This window comes from Astatotilapia calliptera, chromosome 20, assembly GCF_900246225.1.
Source record: "Astatotilapia calliptera chromosome 20, fAstCal1.2, whole genome shotgun sequence".
NCBI classification, from domain to species: domain Eukaryota; kingdom Metazoa; phylum Chordata; class Actinopteri; order Cichliformes; family Cichlidae; genus Astatotilapia; species Astatotilapia calliptera.
Window position 1 is genome coordinate 30786596 of NC_039321.1, and position 18748 is coordinate 30805343.

Below are 18748 nucleotides of genomic sequence, written 5' to 3' on the forward strand. Positions count from 1 at the left end.
GCCAAAGGGGATTTATGTTCCCAACCAGCCTGAATATTTGTTGTGACACATGCAAACATCATTTTTCATTTTACAGTGTGCAGCATTAGATGGGAAGTGCTCCATAAGCTGTGATGATGAGGTCAGTTTGTTTTCACGTTCACAGTCAACCCTCCGTGAATCTTCCGACTCTCTAACACATATTTCTCTTTTACAGAATATTAACTGCTACTTAATTGACAACAATGGCTTCATTCTGGTAGCAGAGGACTATACTTTGGTGAGACATGGATGAAAGAGCCTCTTTTTGTCACAGTTATACATTTCATTTTGATTTCACTGCAACCAGAAAATTGAATCCATCGTGTACCTGGTCATCTCCACCTCGGATGTGCGTCCCTGTTCGAAAAACTGTTGCTCAAAAAAATTAAGGGAACACATCATGACAGCATCACAGCAAGTCGGAGATACTTCAGGGCTATCAGTCTGTAAAGAAGGATTAACGACTGTAGATCAGTTTTACCTGGTTTGGTGCAAATGAAAGGTTTTTACAGACAGCAGCCGTGGATCATTGCTCCGACTAATTTCTGTTAATGTGTCCTTGTCACTGTTCGTAGCATGAGACCAATAGGTAGTCCAGATTCTCCAGGATGGCACGTCCATATGTGCTGTCACGCAGGTTTTGCTGTCTCCCAGCACTCCCAGTTGTGTGGGGGGATATCAGGAGATGGGCCATTACACAATAAGAGCTTGACAAAGCCGCAGAAGGGCATCAACCCAGCAGCACGACCGTTACCTGCTCCTTCGTGCGAGGAGGAACAGGAGCAGCACTAAGGCTCTAAAAAATGACCTCCAGCAGGCCACTCGTGTGTGTTTCAGCTGAAATTAATTCATACTTTATGTTTCCTAACTGTATATATTGATGTCACTGGCATTTAACTAACTTTGTAATATATCGTAATGATCAATTTTTTTGAGCGGTGTAATTTTCTTTCTGCATCTCACACAGAATATTGTCCCTTTGACTGCTCACAATGAGACGTGCTGCTGCTCTCGCATAGACTATACCCTCTGCTTAGCTGTCACCAGACATGCTGTCACTCTGACTCTGCCTCATGCAGAAACCAGTCCGCTGGCTGTCACTGCCCTTGCTTTACCCTGCATGTTCTTTTCATGTGTATCTCACTTGCAGGCTTCTGTGCTTTATTTTAACTTAATTTGGATGTGGCAGAGCTTTTAGGCTACCAAATGTCACGATTTTTTAATAACAATATTAAATGGGGACAATGTATTTGACTAATAAGGTAACAATGTGAATTATAAAATGTTGCATTGAATGTGTGAACAGCTTTGACTATCAGCTGTTATTTTGTTACTAGGCAGAGGTTATATAGCGCTGAGTCACATTTTCTGCCCCACAGAGTCAAGAAAATTAGAATAAGGAAGAATGAATGGTGAAAATATATAACAGTACTCTTTAGCAAGCAAATGCCATATTTTTGTGTAGACCAAGGAATCCAATAATTTCAGGACTGAGAAACATTCAGTAGTAAAAGAGGATAAAACACATAAAATAAGAAGATATGTTAGATGGTGCAGTTTTTCTGAAAGGTTTTGCAAGGAGCTAGTGCGTAGCATTCAAAGATGCTTTTTTACAAACTAGATCAGGGCATAAATCTCTTCCGTGTTACAAGACATATACACCAGCCTATGTTCACCAATACACAGATTCATGACAGAGTTGGCTGCATAAAGAACATGTGACTCCAACCAGCAAGTGCTGCCTGGCAGTTTGTCAGTGGTCTCAGAGGAAAGCTGCTCCTCACCAAGGGAAAACCAAACACTTCGAGAGGACTGATCCATACCAGCATTTTCTATTTACTGATGATTTCACGTTTAGGATTTGTGAACATTAACATAGAGAGACAGCTGGAAAGAATGATAATGTAATGTTAAAGGTAAGACACACCTGGTAGTGGTGGTGGTGGGACTATTTATTGCTTTTGTTTTTCCATAAGTCTGCGTGTTTCTTTGTGGAGAATGATTTGTAATGTAGCAGGATTATGAGGCTTGAAAACCTCGGCTTGTCATTTTTACTTTGCACTACAGTTACCTGACTTCAGTCCTTGTGACAGTTTATGATGGTGACATGGATCAGCAGGTTTTCTGTGCGTGTTTTTCTTTTCTGACATTTTAAAAAAGAACTGACCAACTAAAATAATTTCCAGGTCAGTCGGTAAAGAAGATGAGTTTAGTTCCAGGGTTTGGGTGCAAAAAGGGATCCATCTACTACTAATTTTTTTACAATTTAAATGAACATAAAGACTTTATTCTGACTCGTTTAATTAAACTAAAGCCTTTCTTTTTGCTCTCAGACCGGGAACTTTTTTGGTGAAGCAGAAGGGGCTGTGATGAATAAGCTTCTGCAGATGGGCTCTTTCAAGAGGTGAGTATTTCAAAGTGCATGTGTGTGTGTGTCTGTCTGAGGGTGTACTTGAACATGCCAGCTCAAGTGTACGCATGAGTGTGAGTGTTTGCATGTGTGTAAATGTATGCACATAATATGAGGGAGGCTACAGAATGAGAGCACGTCTCCCCTCATGCTGACAGCTCTTAACTTGGCCAATCATGTTGAGCTTTTCTGTGCTGAACTCCGACCCCTCACTCAGCAAAGTTCTCCATTAGGGGATTATAGCAAATCTTTCCCCGAAACAAAAGAATTAGGACAAAACCTGAAGTCACACACACACACACAGACACACACACACACAAGTATTAGACTTGTTGCAATGCTGTGTGTCCTGGAAAACGCCGAGAGCAGTGGGTGGCAACATTCTGCAATTAATTTGGAAATCTAATCCAAGAGGATACCTTTCCTAATTTCACAGAGTAGGAATGCCAAAACAGACAGACACACACTGTAATTCCTCCGTGGCGTCATGTGTGGAATCTGAACTTAGCTGCACATCTAGTCACACAGAAGCTTATGGCCACGTTTACGTCTCTACCACAATACTGCAGCCAGGCCGTTCTTCTGCCTGCAGGACGTGGGCGAAGAGATTTGTGCTGTGCTGTCTCAGTGTATAAAAATCCCGGGTGACAAATGATCACACAAGTAGACAACCACGCCTGCATGTCATAGGGATGAACATCAAAAGCTGACAGCAAATAGTTTACAGATCCACCCATAAAAACAAGCAGGCCTACAAGTGCTTTCCCTGAATATTTAATGTTGGCTGAAGAGGGATTGTTTAGAATGGAGGTCGACGTTTGATGAAGGAATAATGTGACTGGTGTTGGTGAAGTATTAGCGTGATGAGTAACAGCCTTCAGATCTTAACACTAATGACTCCAGTGTGATCTGTGTTAACCCAGTGCCATCTGTAAAGTATTAATGTGCCTTTTCTTTTTTGTTAATGACATTTTAAAGTGGACGACTTAAAGATGAAACCAACTGCCAGCCTGAATTTATTGGTCAGCACCGAGACGCAGCATGAAGATAAATGCACAGGAATTATTTTTAGTTCCCTTTACATCCTCTCCATCTTTCCAAGCAAGAGAAATCCATAAAAAGTCATGCTATGCTGAGAAAATGAAGAGTATTCGTACACACCCACATTGACATAAAGTAATCACACATCCACGCAAACGCACACAAACTCAGATTTTTGCACTGGTCTGAATTTGCTGCTAACGCTATTATGTGGCCTGGCTTAGTGCTAATTGGTTCCTGGCGGTGTGCTGGAGCTGTGTGTCACCCGTACTGTGACTGAGGTTGGTTTGAACATCGCCCAGGGCTGCGGATATACTGGGCCCGCTCAGACATCACACACATACTTGGACAAACGTTCACACACAAAGCACTGTCAAGTATACAGAAACTTGTCCAAAGGCTATAAGAACAGTGTCCAGTGTGTGCGTGTGTGTGCAAGTTAGAAACGCCTTCAATAACCTCACCCAGACAGACCTAGATCTCACACCCTCAGGGTCTACTAAGCCTCTAAATCCTCTGTTATCCCCCCAATATCCCCAAATCATCTACACACACACATACACTCACCCACCTTCCTACATCACTTTGAGGAACCTCTCAGGAAGCTCTCGGCTTTCACATGCTTTCCTTTTCCCATTCTTGCCACATCCATCCAATATATTATTGGTAGGCAAAGGAGCAGTTATAGCAGAGGTGGGATCTTTTCTTCCTGCTCCCACACAGCAGTCCAAAAGGCCCCACAGGCATGCAATACCAAAGAGAGTGTGTGAATCAAGACTTATATCACCCTATCAGGGCTGCATTGTCCTCAAATGATTTAGCTGATCTCTATTTCTGATATTCTGTTTCATTCTCTATTTTGTTTTTCTATCGTTGTGTCCACAGGGTGACTCTATATGACTACCAGGCTCTATGTTGGGTCTATTCGGAAAGTAGCGACAGTGGACGCACGCTATTGGACGTGAGCCCTGCAAATGTTTTGAAGCTCTTCAGCCTCTTTGTTTGTAATCCATGCAGTGCAAAGCTGGGCCTACATGTGTCTGATATCTGTTTCCTTTCTTTAGCCCTACTTCGCTTTCTTCTCAGCTGTGAAGTGGATTCTGACTGAGCTTGTCATGTAAGACTTTGTGTATGTGAGAATGTCTCATGTCTGTTTCTAATAACATAAGTTTGCTGCATGTATGTCCTTTGCAGGGCTTAGATTAAATGTGTGTTTGTGAGTATGAACTGTATGTTTGTTTACGAGTGTCTCCACATGTACGTTGACATGATCCTCGGTGATCATGAGCAGTAATGGCTACCTGATGTTTCCTGTGGTGCCACATTGTGGTTTTGGAGTCTTCCTGGGTGGTCTGTTGTTGCCACAGTGCATCATGGGAGGATTGATCTGTCAGTATTCATTTTACAGTCTGTCATAGTGAAGACGTGCTTTTGTTGATATCACTGTGTGGAAATGAGCACAAACCCACATGAACCTGAGTATCTATAATGTGCATATAGTCAGTCTGAATATTGTAAGTGATCTGTTCATTTTCAGTTAGTTAATGCTAATGTGCTGTTCTCTAAAATATAGTATTTTTCTACAGAACTGTATAGAGTGCAGATTAAATTGTAATTGAAACTTAACATGAAAAGAGGTTGTCTGTAGATATTTATTTACTTTCACTTTTAAAGTTATAATTTGCAGAATTACACAATTTAACGCTCTCTACTTTGCAGAGAAACCATTTAGTATGCAGACCATATTATATCAGCATATGTTGGCTATGATTATCGCTGATGTCATCTCCCTATTTAGATTCCTGGTTGAGTTCAACTTGTACAGCTGGTGGTACTCTGACCTCACCGCTAAAGGTAAGAACAATCTCTTTGGGGATGTGCTTGATCTCCGGCTTTCCATCTAAACAGCACTCACGCATCCACATGCACTCTACCGCTGTCTCAACACAGTTATAACAATGTTGGACAAACTGCAGTGGCTGTAATGTTATAAAAACACTCAAATCTATTATAAACAAATCTGCTGCGTTTGGAAAAGAATTCATACGAGATGCAAACTTGAAAATAATTTTGTCATTAAAAGGTTATTAATGATTATAATCCAAAGAGCTAGAAAAATAATTTACTAATTAGCTGACGAGTTGAGTTACTGAGTGGCTCAGAGTTTATTTTAAATTTCTGTTGCATATATTTAAACTAATATTGTCACTTAAGCCTGATTGAAGTGCATTTTTTATTGGTTTTGAATTTTAAATGTTAAAACAGGTTAAAAAAGGATTTGATGAGCAGTTCAGTTCATTTTTATTTCAAACATTTCAAACATGTGCCTTCACAATCATTACAAAATATCATTCCATTATTTGTTTGAAAAGGAGTAGGCTGAAGTATTTACTTATTTGTCCCTACCCCCTCAAGTTTTACCTCTCATTCATTTAATTTTTTTTTTGTCTTAAATTAAACAAACAACATATGAAACATATGAAACATATGAAGTAAAACAAAACATAACATACATAAATCAAAAACAAGAAATTAGCAAGCCCCACCACAGTATAGTTTCTTTCATATGAAAAATACAGAATGTGTATATTTGCAGATACACAAGTTATGGAAAAACAAAAAAACAAAACGAAACAAAAAAACCAAAAAAGAACCACAACACCATTACCAGCAACATTACCATCCTGGGTTAACCCCGTTTTCTTCATTCTTATACTTATTTAAAATTAGGTTTTTATATTTTACTTTAAACTGTTTTATGTTTTGACTGTCTTTTATTTCTTCTGTTAGACTGTTCCATAATTTAACTCCTGCAATTGAGATAGACATAGTTCTTAAAGTTGTTCTAGCACTTTGTATTTTTAAATTCCATCTCCCTCTTAAGTTATACCCACCTTCTCTTTCTATGAACAATTTACAGATTTCTTTGGGAAGCAATTTATTTCTGACTTTATACATTATTTGCGCTGTTTTAAGCTTCACCAAGTCTTGGAATTTGATAGCTTGCATTTTGACAAAGAGTGCATTTGTATGGTCCCTGTACCCTACATTATTTATTAATCTAATGGCCCTTTTCTGTATTATAGTTATTGTTTGTGTGTTACTTTTGTATGTGTTTCCCCAGACCTCTACACAGTAGCTCATATATGGCAGTAGTAAAGCACAGTATAAAATGTGCAGTGCTTTCTGATCCAACATATGCTTTGCTTTCCCCAGGACGGCAATGCCCCGTGCCAATTTCCCCCGAACATAAGTAATGTGTGGCTTCCAACAGAGCTTGTGGTCAATGATCACCCCAAGAAATTTTATTTCATTTACTCTTTCTAAATATACATTGTCAACACATATTTCTACTTCGATGTTTTTCTTTTGGTTTCCAAACAACATAAATTTGGTTTTATCGAGATTCAATGATAATTTATTTATATCAAACCACTTCTTTAATATCGTTAATTCCTGTGTGATCATTTCCAAAACCTGTGGCAATTCCCCACCTGCACACAGTATATTTGTGTCATCTGCAAATATTACAAACTTTAAAATCTCCGATACTCTGCAGATATCATTTAAGTACATAATAAACATTTTTGGACCCAGTACTGAACCTTGAGGTACTCCACAAGCTATATCCATCAAATTAGATTTATATTCATTTATTTGTACATATTGTTGCCTATTCCCTACATAGCTTTTTAACCATTCCAAAACCACTCCCCTAAACCCGTACTTTTCCAGTTTTTTTAATAGAATTTCATGATTAACAGTATCAAACGCCTTCTTTAGATCTAAGAAAACTCCGAGCGCATACCTCTTATTATCCATACATTCCGTTATCTTTTCCATTAGATCTATCAGTGCCAAAGCTGTTGATCTGTTGTTTCTGAACCCATACTGACTATCTGTCATTAATTCATATTTTTCCACAAAACTGTCAAATCTTTTTATGAAGAGTTTTTCCAGTATCTTAGAGAACTGGGAGAGTATTGACACTGGTCTATAGTTTGTAAAATGATGTCTTTCACCGGTTTTGTAAATGGGAATAACTTTAGCAACTTTCATTTTTTGTGGAAAAACTCCTTTTTGAAACGACAAGTTGAATATATATTTTAATGGTTTTACGATACCATCAATAACTGTCTTTACCGTTACCATATCAATATCATTCCAGTCTGTACTGGTTTTGTTCTTAAGTCCTCTAACCATGTCATAAATCTCTTTCTCTTCCACTGCTCTTAAAAACATTGAGCTACTATTCCTTTCAATATTTTCACCAGTGTCCCTTTCTATTCCATCAACCTTTATTTCTTCTGCCAGTTTTGGCCCTATGTTTACGAAGAATTCATTAAAGCCATTTACTATCTCCTCCATGTTATTAATACTTCTTGTCCCTTCTATAAAGTACCCAGGGTAATCATTATTCCTTGATTCATTTTTGATTATTCTGTTTAATACATTCCATATATCTCTTGTGTTATCTTTATTGTGTTCTAACCTTTTAATGTAATACTCTCTTTTACAGGATCTCATTATATTAGTTAATTTATTTTTGTAAGTTTTATACTTCATTTCAGTTTCTATTGTTCTCTTTTTTATGAATTCTCGATATAAGGTATTCTTTTTTTTGCTGGCATTTTGTAGTCCTTTTGTCATCCATGGTCTTCCTGCATAATTGTGTTTCCTATTGATTTCAATTACTGGGCAGTTTTTATCAAGTAATGTGTTAAATGTTCTTAAAAATCCTTCGTAAGCTTTATTAACTTCTGTTTGTTCATACACAATATTCCAATCTTGCTTTAAAAGTTCATTTCTAAGACAATTTAAGGTCTTCTCTGTTCTTATTCTTTTGTAAATAATCTTATGTCCATCGTTGTTCACTTTATAATGGCAATTATAAGATGCAAAGACTGGTAAATGGTCACTTATATCATTGATTAACAGCCCACTTTTTATCTTTCCTTCTATTATATTTGTAAATATATTATCTAATAGAGTTGCACAATGAGATGTTATTCTGGTCGGTCTTGTTATCAGTGGAAATAAACTGATGCTGTACATGGAATCAATAAATTCTTCTGTACTCTTATTATGATTTGGATTCAATAAGTCAATATTAAAGTCCCCACAAATAAACATTCTTTTCTGATTTATATTTGTAAATAAGTCCTCCATATTATCCTTAAATATCTCAATCTTAGATCCTGGTGTTCTATATATACAACTGACAATTAGGTTTTTCCTTTTTTCTATACTTATTTCCACTGATAAACATTCCATCACTCCATCAATAACAGTTGTCATTCTTCCCATTCTTTTGTACTTTAGGTTTTTATCAATGTAAAGTGCCACCCCACCTCCTTTCTTGTTGATCCTGTCTACATGAAGGAATTCATATCCATTTATTTTAAAGTCTTCAGTTGTTTTAACAGTTACAAACAACAACATATTCTCATTAACATATTAGAGAAAAATCAAACAGAAACACTTTGTGTAGCAAAGAAAACTGAATTCAACTACCTCAGACTGTGTAAAATAGCTTCTTCTGAAATACGTGTAGATTTTCTATTTTTATTTTTAGTCTGATCTTTCCTGCCTCGCAAAACAGAGAAAAGAGTCGCAGTTAAAAATGCGTCTAATTTCTCACTGAAAATCCTTTTTTTCATCCTGTTGCTCTTTTCGAAAGAAAAAAACGTGACGCACTGCTTTATACTTATGTTTGAGTTCACAGGGGACGACGCTGCATACAGAATAAACACCCAGCGTCCCTACCACTGGCCTCATGTCTTCATCCTCGCCATCTCCCCTCCATTTCCTGTTGGTCTGAGTCAGTGTGACCACTGGAAAAACAGAATAAAGAGGCGCAATCCAAAACCTAAAAGCAAGAAAAGAGAAAAAAGCAAAACAGACCATTACCTCAAGTGACCTCAGCGTTTCAGAGCTTTTGTATACATGTCTCTGTACACACAATCTTCTTTGTGCGTCCAGAGGGGTTATTTTATGTGATCTTATGATCTGTACGGTCTTATCCCATGTTGGTGATGGTGGTCGGCAATAGCCGTTTGGTAACACAAGAAAAAGCTCTCTCTCATGTGTCAGCCAGTCTATCATGTTCTCTCCTTTTCTCTGGTTGTATTTCATTCCTTTCTCTGTTTTTGCTCCTTCGTACTCGCTTCCATGAAATCGCACACATATGATTATTGCCAGGCTATGAATGCTGTGATTCCTCATGCTTTATGGAGTGTCGAATACCGTTCGCCTGTTTGAAATGAAAGCCTCACTAAGCAGCATCATATTGGAGCATTAATTCTTGCCAAAACTAATATGAAAATATTTAGTGTGTGAAACAGGGGGGAGGAAGAACCACAAAATGAAAGTCTACGTCTAAATGCTTTCCTTGCACACTTTAATCCTGAATGAAGTGAAGCTGGGCATCGCTGCTCACCAAGTAGTCGAGACAATTTCACAGCTGGCTGGCCTCAGGTCTTAGCACTTTCTATATCTTTTCACAATAAAGACGCAGGCCTGTGACACACAGCTGAAACACCATCATTTAGCAGCCGTAACCCAATCTACACAACCTCTCGAGCTGAACTAATCCCTGACCTTTATACATGTAGGCTGCGTTCTCACATCCATATAGTTTATTTACAGTGCACTCTTTCTCTCACACACACACACACACACACACACACACACACACACACACACACACACAATGAATCGTGCTGCACTCCTGATTCTTAATAATCAAACCGCAGCATCCAAATCACATACATAATCACCCACGTTTACAAGCCTCTCTGCAAAGATGTGTAACGCGCTGCGATTCAGCTTTCAAACCGTTTCTTTATGTGAAAAGAAAACACTACGTTTGGAAGATGTCGACCCTTTTTTAAAAAGGGTTTAATGACATTTTAAAGCGACCATTCTGCAGGGTCATTTCAAACCTCTGGGTGGCAGGAAAGTTCAAGCAATGCTGTGAGAATGACTGGCCTAGATTTACATTGGAAATATTTCCAGCAGGACAAGAGACAGCTCTGGTGCAGAAATGCTGTTTTCTTTCAAACGTGAATATTTACATGGACGCGGTGTGTTTAACTGTGTGTTTGCGTAACTCCTTGCGTAGCTATTATTTGATTTTGAAAGGAGTGGTTCAAAGTTTTTCCACCATCTCTGGCTGAATGTCTCGCTCATTCTCGCCGCCTTCTCTCTCCTTCCTTCTTCCCACCTCGCAGCTCAGAGGACAGGTCGGACCATGCAGGTACCGTGCGACACAGAGTACCCGGCCTTTATCTCCGAGAGGACCATCAAAGAGAACACCGGCAACATTGACTGCGACGGCTGCGTCAAGTATGGGATGCACAAACAGACACATAAACATCAATTAGCTACAAGCGACATCAACAATAAGAGCGCTGGTTATCAGCTGTCCACCATAGAACAACTATGAAAAATGAACGATCCTGTTAGCTCTCATCTTCATCCTGAATAATGAGAAGCACATTTAAATCATTTGTTGTCTGCTGAAAACGCTTTTATCCAGAGTAATCCATCAGAGACACACACACAGTGAGCGTTTTGAAATACGAGGCATTTAGAGATGAGGGAGAGAGGTGGAAAAAAGGCTTCCTTTAAACATGGGAAAATGAGTGTGGTCCCCATTAACAATTTGGGCTTTTCTGTCAGGCAATTGTGGGGTGTTCTCTGGATCCCTGCAATGGGGCCTTCATTGCTCCCAGCTGTGGAACTGCCAGGGAGCTCAGAGCTCTGTGTGTGTCTCAGTGTGCTCGTGTATATGTGTGTCCGCTGTCGGTGCAGCCCCAGAGGGTCAGCGGGGTATCCTCCGCTTTCGGAGCCAGGACTGTGGTGTGGCTGGAGATACTGCGAGACCCTCACATAGAGACACCCATGCCCAGCCGCACATGCTGAAGCCTGCTTCAGAGGACAGGGTATAATCTGCAATGATGACACCAGAGCTGGGATTAGCAGGAACAAGCTGTGTGCTCAGCAACATGCCGCCTTCAAATGCATCGTTTTTAAAACGCAATGACTTTGACAAAGTAAAATGGAGTTTTTATTTCTCTTATATGGAATTTTATAGCTCATATTTGTATTAGAGGTTATTGGCGATAAACATCTGTTTCAAGTTACAGCCTGACTGAAGCCTTTCTCTTATATTTTCATTGGGACACGTGTGTATGCTTTATGCGCTAGGAAATATATCCTAAGCTCTTGCCTGCTAAACCTCTCTTTGCTGTATTTTGACTCTTTGTGTGGATGTGTGTGTCAGATCTCGTACGTGTGCGCTCTGCTCCCCGATTAGTGTGACAGAACGTAAGAAACATCAAACCCTGGCGAGTGCTCTGGTAACTTAAGTGCCCCCAATAAGATGATTTAACCTTTATTAATGCATCTGTAGCTTTTCTAGATGGTAACTTGAGATTCAGGACAAATAGAGCGTCTCCAACCGGAGAAGGTCTTCAGTGGGACCATTAGTGACAATAATCCTGGTTGTATATCTTCCAAAGACACATGCTCCTTTTCCTTTTCTCAACCAAGAGGGACGATTCAAGTCACCAAAAACAGAAAGAAAAGAAAGAGGTTGAAGCTTCCAGTGAGGAGCAGCTTCAGGTGTACAGTTACAGTAGGACGTTGCTTAATCTGCTAGGATAGTACATATTTCTTCTTAGGTTTTCTTTTGGGCATTTTTAATTCAGCATTAAAAATGGATTTTAATTCTGCAAATGCATTTAAAATAATTTGAAAGAAATGATAAAGTAATAATAATTACTATAATAATAGTTGCATTTTTCTTTATACATAATCTTCCTTTCCAACTTTAGTGCCAGTATCCTCATCGTACCATATTTCACATCAACTTATCCAGAGCCCCCCCCCGTCAGATGCATGCAGTGGAATCATGTGTAAAAGGAGAATATTGGAATCACGGTGCTCGTTTTCCCCCTAAAGTAACAGGAGACGTGGAAATAAAATGACAGCATTCCTCTTAAAACTCATCTATCTGTTTGTTGAGATTTTGTTGGAGCAATTTCGACTCGAATTAGTAAGAGTTAAATTGCACACAGTAATTACTGGTCAAATTGTTCAACTGTGATGACAGATATTTCTGAAGACTATGCTGGACATGCATTTATGGTTATGCTGTGCAGTTATTAAAACCTTAGAAAAACATTAACATTCTCGGCTGGATACAGAAAAAAACATTTATCCGAACCTGTGCAGGGAATGATTTTTCCATGAAATGTACGAGACTATGTCCAGCTTGGAAACTATAGTGAAGCATTACGAAATGTATTGTGAATTAGCATTATCTTTTTTTATATACATAGTTATTTTTGGCCTTTTTTCAGCTTTGCTAGATAGATGCAGTGAAGACTGACAGGAAAGTGGAAGGAAAGACAGATCAGCCACCTGGGCTGGCCACTCTCAGCCACGCAGCACATGGTCGCCTGCTCATCCAACTAAGCTTGACCGGCACCCATGAATTAGCATTATGTTATCATAAGTAACAAGGTATTATTTAGTCGTGCATCCCTGTCAGCTGTAGAATGTGTAAGATGTGTTGTGTTTTGTCAAAACTAAAAAGAAGACAGTCTTTCTCCGACTGCATATGTCGTAATCCTTTCCTACAGTTCTCAGCTTTATATATCAAACTCTAGCTTTTCCTTTTGTCTCCCACGTGAGTCTCCACATTGTTTAAAAGGTTGTGTGTTATTTTTTCTCAGAGAAACATGTTGGATGTCCTTGTCTGTCTCCCCGCCAGCCAAAATGTAGAGGCCACAGCACTATGAGGCAACATTAACAACAAATTGTCTGTTACGCTATCTGTGTTTGTGATATGCATTGCTGTCTGTCACTTGTGTATCTGCGCACATTATACACATCAGTGCGTGTGTGTAGGTGTGTGTGCAGTGTGATGCTCCCTTTCCCAGCTCTGGGGATGTTCAAGGCCAGCAGATGTGCTGTCAGGATGTGTTTAAGTCTTTTCTCCAAAAACACTTGCTCTGCTTTCTATCAGCGGGCAGCGCTGGACTGGACCGGCGCTGTGCAGGGGTGTGCACAGATTACTAAACATCAGCAGATCCTAATTCACCCTGATTGGAACTGGTTTGGCGTGTTTGCTGAGTTGGTTTGGTTTGGTTTGGCCGGTCGTGCTGGGATAAGTGTATTAAGTGCAGCGGATTGGCACTCCTCGGGGATTGAAGGCTGTTTGTGGTCAGATTAAATTGGTCATGGTATTGAATAAGTAAAGATGGAGATATTCCTGTACGTATTGGGTCTGTTTGGATCTATCGGCTCTCTCCCTCTCTGTCTTTGTTCAAGCTCTCCTTCACAACAGTTGAGAAAGTGCGTTTGTGTATACAGTATTTTTTACATCTGTGTGTGTTCACTCAGTCACACGTGCGTGTTTTCATATGTGTCTGATAAATGCTTCAGAGCGAATTCGATAAATCACCCAGCTGCAGCGAAAGAGAGCAGGCAGAGAAGCAGGAGATCAAGAAAGAAAGGGTGATAGAAAGAAGAGATCATCTTTACGACCTCTCTTCTTAATAAAGCTTATCCACAGCCATAAATCACCGGCCAGGAGGCCGAGGCAAGGCCTGATCTCTCAGACCAGTAAAACACAGCCATGGGAAGCTGTAAGCACAAAAGTGTGGTTCCCATTTGTCTCCCTTTGGAGTGTTTTATATTCGGCAACACTTCATTGGTGCTTGCCTTGGATAGGGTACAACAAAGCCTTAAGAAAAGGAAAGGAAGAGAACGAGGAAGAGGGGCGGATGGAGTGAGTTAGACAAGTATGTGTGTAAACTATATATGTGTGTACGCTGGTGTGAGTCTGTCTGTGTCGCTGTATGTTTATTGACAGCTGGCGGTGAGATACTTCATACTCTTGACATGCATCCAGTGGAGTCTCTTCAGAGTGCTTCTCCCCTCTGCCAGGGGAGCATGTGAAGACTCATAACACAAATCCCGTGACACACATGGAAATTTACATCATACCCATGCTCCTGGACTGCTAGCCAGATCTCAACTGTCTCTTGTTCCTTTTCCATCTTTCTTTCTTTCTTTTTCTATCTGGCTGTCCGTGCTGTGATTGGCAGGTCCTTTGTGATTCAGCAGATCCCCAGCAGTAATCTCTTCATGGTGGTGGTGGACAACAAGTGTGACTGCAGCATGTTTGAGCCAATCACCATGGACCCCATCGAAATCATGTATATCCTTCGCTGAGGTGTGAGGGAGAAGGTTGCGAGTATATGTATACAATGATATTAAAGCAAGACATATAACAGCGATAGGGTTACGTAAAGTTACTCTACTCTGTAAAAAAGTGTGTAAATTCATCAAATGGCTTCGAATGTAACAAACTCTCCTGGGAGTCATCACCTCGCGTCAAACTTTATTGGGATTGAATAACCACATGAGTACGAGAGGATTGATTATTCTTTGGTTTTCAAACCCCTGCTGAGATAAATATACATGTTGTCTTGTTTTCTTTTTAGTAGACGTTTCTCCTCCACCTCATAACTTTCACAATTAGATTTTTTATAGTTAATTTCCATTGATTATGAATTCAGTGGAACATTTTGAAGTAAAAAGCTTGTTTACACTCCACCTCTTGTGGGTAAGCGATCTAATTGCTGTATGGGACAAGAACCAAAGCTGAGGCAATGAGACATCACTTTTTTTTGGCTGTGTGAGAGTTTGGACTTTGTCACATGCCACGCTGTGATTGGATCTTGATCAACAGCAGACACGGCTAGCTTGGAAAGGCTGGAGACTGAAGGAACTTAATTTGTCACCACATAACTGGCTGAATTCTCCTACAATGTGCATTTCTTTGAAATTTTATGCACTGCAGTCACGCTGTGTATACATGTCCACCAGTGTTTATTTTGTTGTGGGGTGCTCACTGTAGCATGCTGTTTTGTTGCTGTGCAACAAAAGAAACCTCATCAAACATCGCTCAGAATTGGCTCTTGTTTCACTTTTACTCTATACACACACACACAGACACACACACACACACACACACACACACACACACACACACACACACACACACACACACACACACACACAGGCATTCCTTTTGCATTCAAACAGGAAATATACTCCAGCAGGAGTAATGCTGAGTGTACATGTCCTCTAGTATTGCCTTAACTCCAACTGCACATAATGAATCTCTGAAGTGCGAAAGATTGAAGATGCAAAAGGACAGGAGGCGCCCAGACACCTGCCACCCTTTTCACCCAGAGGTACATATACTGCAATGTACAATAACTCACTATAGTAAAAGTCCTGTTTCGTATACCTCTGATTCAAATAAAACATATCTGTTCCCATAATGCCCCTCTCTTTCTCTAGGAAAACTCAATGGAGTGTGGGGGAGCTGTGAATCTTACCCAGTCTCTTGTTACGACACTGCTCTGCCTACTTGTGGCGTTGTTCCCCAGGTGACCAGAGCTGACCATGCCTCTCCACTGAGAACTTTACTTGGGTCGGATTGGCTCGGCATGCAAAAGAGTCGCAATGATGCCACCGAAAAAAAACAAAAAAACAAAAAACACTCCTGCCCCATATAAAGTTGTGCCCAATTTCAACTCACCACCTACAAAGTCCCTAGCCCTGACGTGCCATCCTCCAAGGTAAATATCTGAAAGGATTAATAATGGATACAGCTGCTAAGTAGTAATAATTAAGGTGCTTTAGCAATATCACGAGGTTTTTGAGGAGATACAAAGTTTAGAATCACATAGTAATAATGCTGACAATGCACTTAGTAGCTTAAAAACTGCACAAGTGGTTGAGTAACACCCACAGACACTAGCACCACAACGTTCAGTCCTTTCAGGTAGCAGCTAATGGGCTGGGTCTGTAGCTGGGCTTGGAACTGGGTATCAAAGCCACGTAACACCCACATGGATAAAGACAGATACACATGGCCAACTTTGACTTTTTATGAAGATAAAAAAAAGAAAACAGATAATACTGATGATGATTATATGTGGCTGGGGTTGTGATGAAATGTCTGTCTGTTAATATTTTTTTTCCACAATGAGAAAATAAAAGAGTTCTAGTGTATGTATATAAAAATATATTGTAACAAAAGAGTCTTATTTATGATTTGCAAGTGGTACCCATAAACTGTGACTACGAGATGTTTGAGTCCTCTGATGTGAGTGGTTGTTAATATTTGAGCTTTGCCTTATTAAACAACATTGGTCCTGTTTATGTACTTTTGAAATAAAATGATGTTAAAAAAATTTATGTGGTTGTCGAAAGCTGTTGTCGAAAGGAGCTTAGCATAGCAGATATTCGCTAAAATGAAATATGAATCATTACTTTTCGTAAATTGCGCTGTTGTTTTTGGCAGATTTGACTGATTAATACAGAGTCTGCTCTTGGTCTTTGTGACCTCCCCATAAACAGAGATGCAGCAAGTGTGTGTGTGTGTGTGTGTGTGTGTGTGTGTGTGTGTGTGTGTGCGTGTCTGTGCGTGCGTGTGTGTGTGTGCGTGCGTGCGTGTCTGTGTGTGTGCGTGTCTGTGCGTGCGTGTGTGTGTGTGCGTGCGTGTCTGTGCGTGCGTGTCTGTGTGTGTGTGTGTCTGTGTGCGTGCGTGCGTGTCTGTGTGTGTGTGTGTGTGTGTGCGTGTCTGTGTGTGTGTGCGTGTCTGTGTGTGTGTGCGTGCGTGCGTGTCTGTGTGTGCGTGCGTGCGTGTCTGTGTGTGTGTGTGTGTGTGTGCGTGCGTGTCTGTGTGTGTGTGTGCGTGCGTGTCTGTGTGTGCGTGCGTGCGTGCGTGTGTGTGTGTGTGTGTGTGTGCGTGCGTGCGTGTCTGTGTGTGTGTGTGTGCGTGCGTGTCTGTGTGTGTGTGTGCGTGCGTGTCTGTGTGTGCGTGCGTGCGTGCGTGTGTGTGTGTGTGTGTGCGCGCGTGGAATTGCATGTTCATCTGGTGTTTCACTGTTTTGTCATTCACGTAGCCCCTCTGCCCCAGAGACTTATCCTCCCGTTCAAAGAAACAATAAAGACCACGACACTGGAATGGAAGACCAACACAACAACCATCTGTATCTGCTTAGAAATAGACCAGGGAATTGCATAGGAACAGACACTCTTCTGACACACACACATGTACGCATACATGCAATAACACAATTTTTAGAGTAGTGCAAAGAGAGCCACATATACATATGTTATGCTGTAAATAAAAAGCAACAAAGACGTTTTCAGTGCCGGTCAGAGGAAGCGCTGCCGTGGCCTCCACATCAACACCGAGGTCCCTGTGGTCAACAATGGGACATGCTTCATCTCCCTCTCTTTCCCCACCTCTCAACGAGCCGGTTCTGTGAAACTCCAGCGGCGAGGTAATTCTCAGCGTCCTAGTGGTCTAATCTATTCTCCTCTGTTTAATTGAAATCGTCCCTTCAGCAGAACTTTGTGACTTTAATCATTCCCAGTTCTCTTCCTCTCTCTCTGGTCCAAAGACTCCCTGACTTGCTTGTGGGTCATTTATCACTGCGTAATGGGATTGGAGCTGTTTTGGGTCAACACGCATCCAACCCAGTCTGTGATTCCTTCCTGTTTGCCAGATGAGTTATGGGAAAGTGCATCCAGTGTGTGTACAAAAGGCAGACTTGGGAAAGCTTTCTTCTTTCTGGGGTGTTGCCACAATGGCAGCCCTGTTGCCCCCTTCCTTGTTCCTGTGAGTGATAAATGTTCATCTGTGTTTTCTGTAAGCCATTTTGCCCTCACACTGATGGATACATAAGCCATTCAGATGCTAAAAATGCCTGCAAATGCTTCCACTCTGTTTTCTGGATTTCCCACAGCACGCAGCTGCTTATGCACACAGGTGACAATGACAAAAACACTTTAATAAAGTAGGAAGAAACAGGGGGAGGGAAAACAATGAAAGAAAAGAAACTAACTTTAACTGGGACAAACTTAATTTGAAGAAGAGCCTTTGAAAAAGCCATCCCCATCTGTCAGAGAAGAAACACTCAAAGAAGAACTAAGTGACAAACAGTGGGGGTATTTTCATCCGCATTCCTTCCCAGTGATCCAATCTGCACTGCTGTATGAGGTGGGGAGGAACCCCTAAGAGAGGAGTCACTTGGACACAATGCCCTAAAGGGGCCCTGAAGTTCAAACCCAACATATCCATCAGCACTCATGCTACTCTAACTCTGTTCACCATTATGCACAAGACAAATCTCCTTTGCTAATATATCGGAAGACAAGCGATGGCTGAATCGCACA

The 18748-nt window shown here is 40.6% G+C and overlaps 1 protein-coding gene across 2 annotated transcripts in view; it reads left to right on the forward strand.

The window, feature by feature from the left end:
* cacna2d3a (calcium channel, voltage-dependent, alpha 2/delta subunit 3a) overlaps window positions 1-16749 on the forward strand; it is a 130188-nt gene extending 113439 nt beyond the window's left edge. For both annotated transcript variants that reach the window (XM_026155216.1, XM_026155217.1), the window contains 10 exons: window positions 77-121; window positions 197-259; window positions 2355-2425; window positions 4358-4433; window positions 4537-4589; window positions 5271-5326; window positions 10705-10819; window positions 14593-14705; window positions 15665-15747; window positions 15857-16749. In XM_026155216.1, the coding sequence (XP_026011001.1) occupies window positions 77-121; window positions 197-259; window positions 2355-2425; window positions 4358-4433; window positions 4537-4589; window positions 5271-5326; window positions 10705-10819; window positions 14593-14705; window positions 15665-15747; window positions 15857-15949 (768 nt within the window). In that variant the 3' untranslated portion in view covers window positions 15950-16749. The remainder of the gene's footprint in view (window positions 1-76; window positions 122-196; window positions 260-2354; window positions 2426-4357; window positions 4434-4536; window positions 4590-5270; window positions 5327-10704; window positions 10820-14592; window positions 14706-15664; window positions 15748-15856) is intronic.
* The last annotated feature ends 1999 nt before the right edge of the window (window positions 16750-18748 follow it).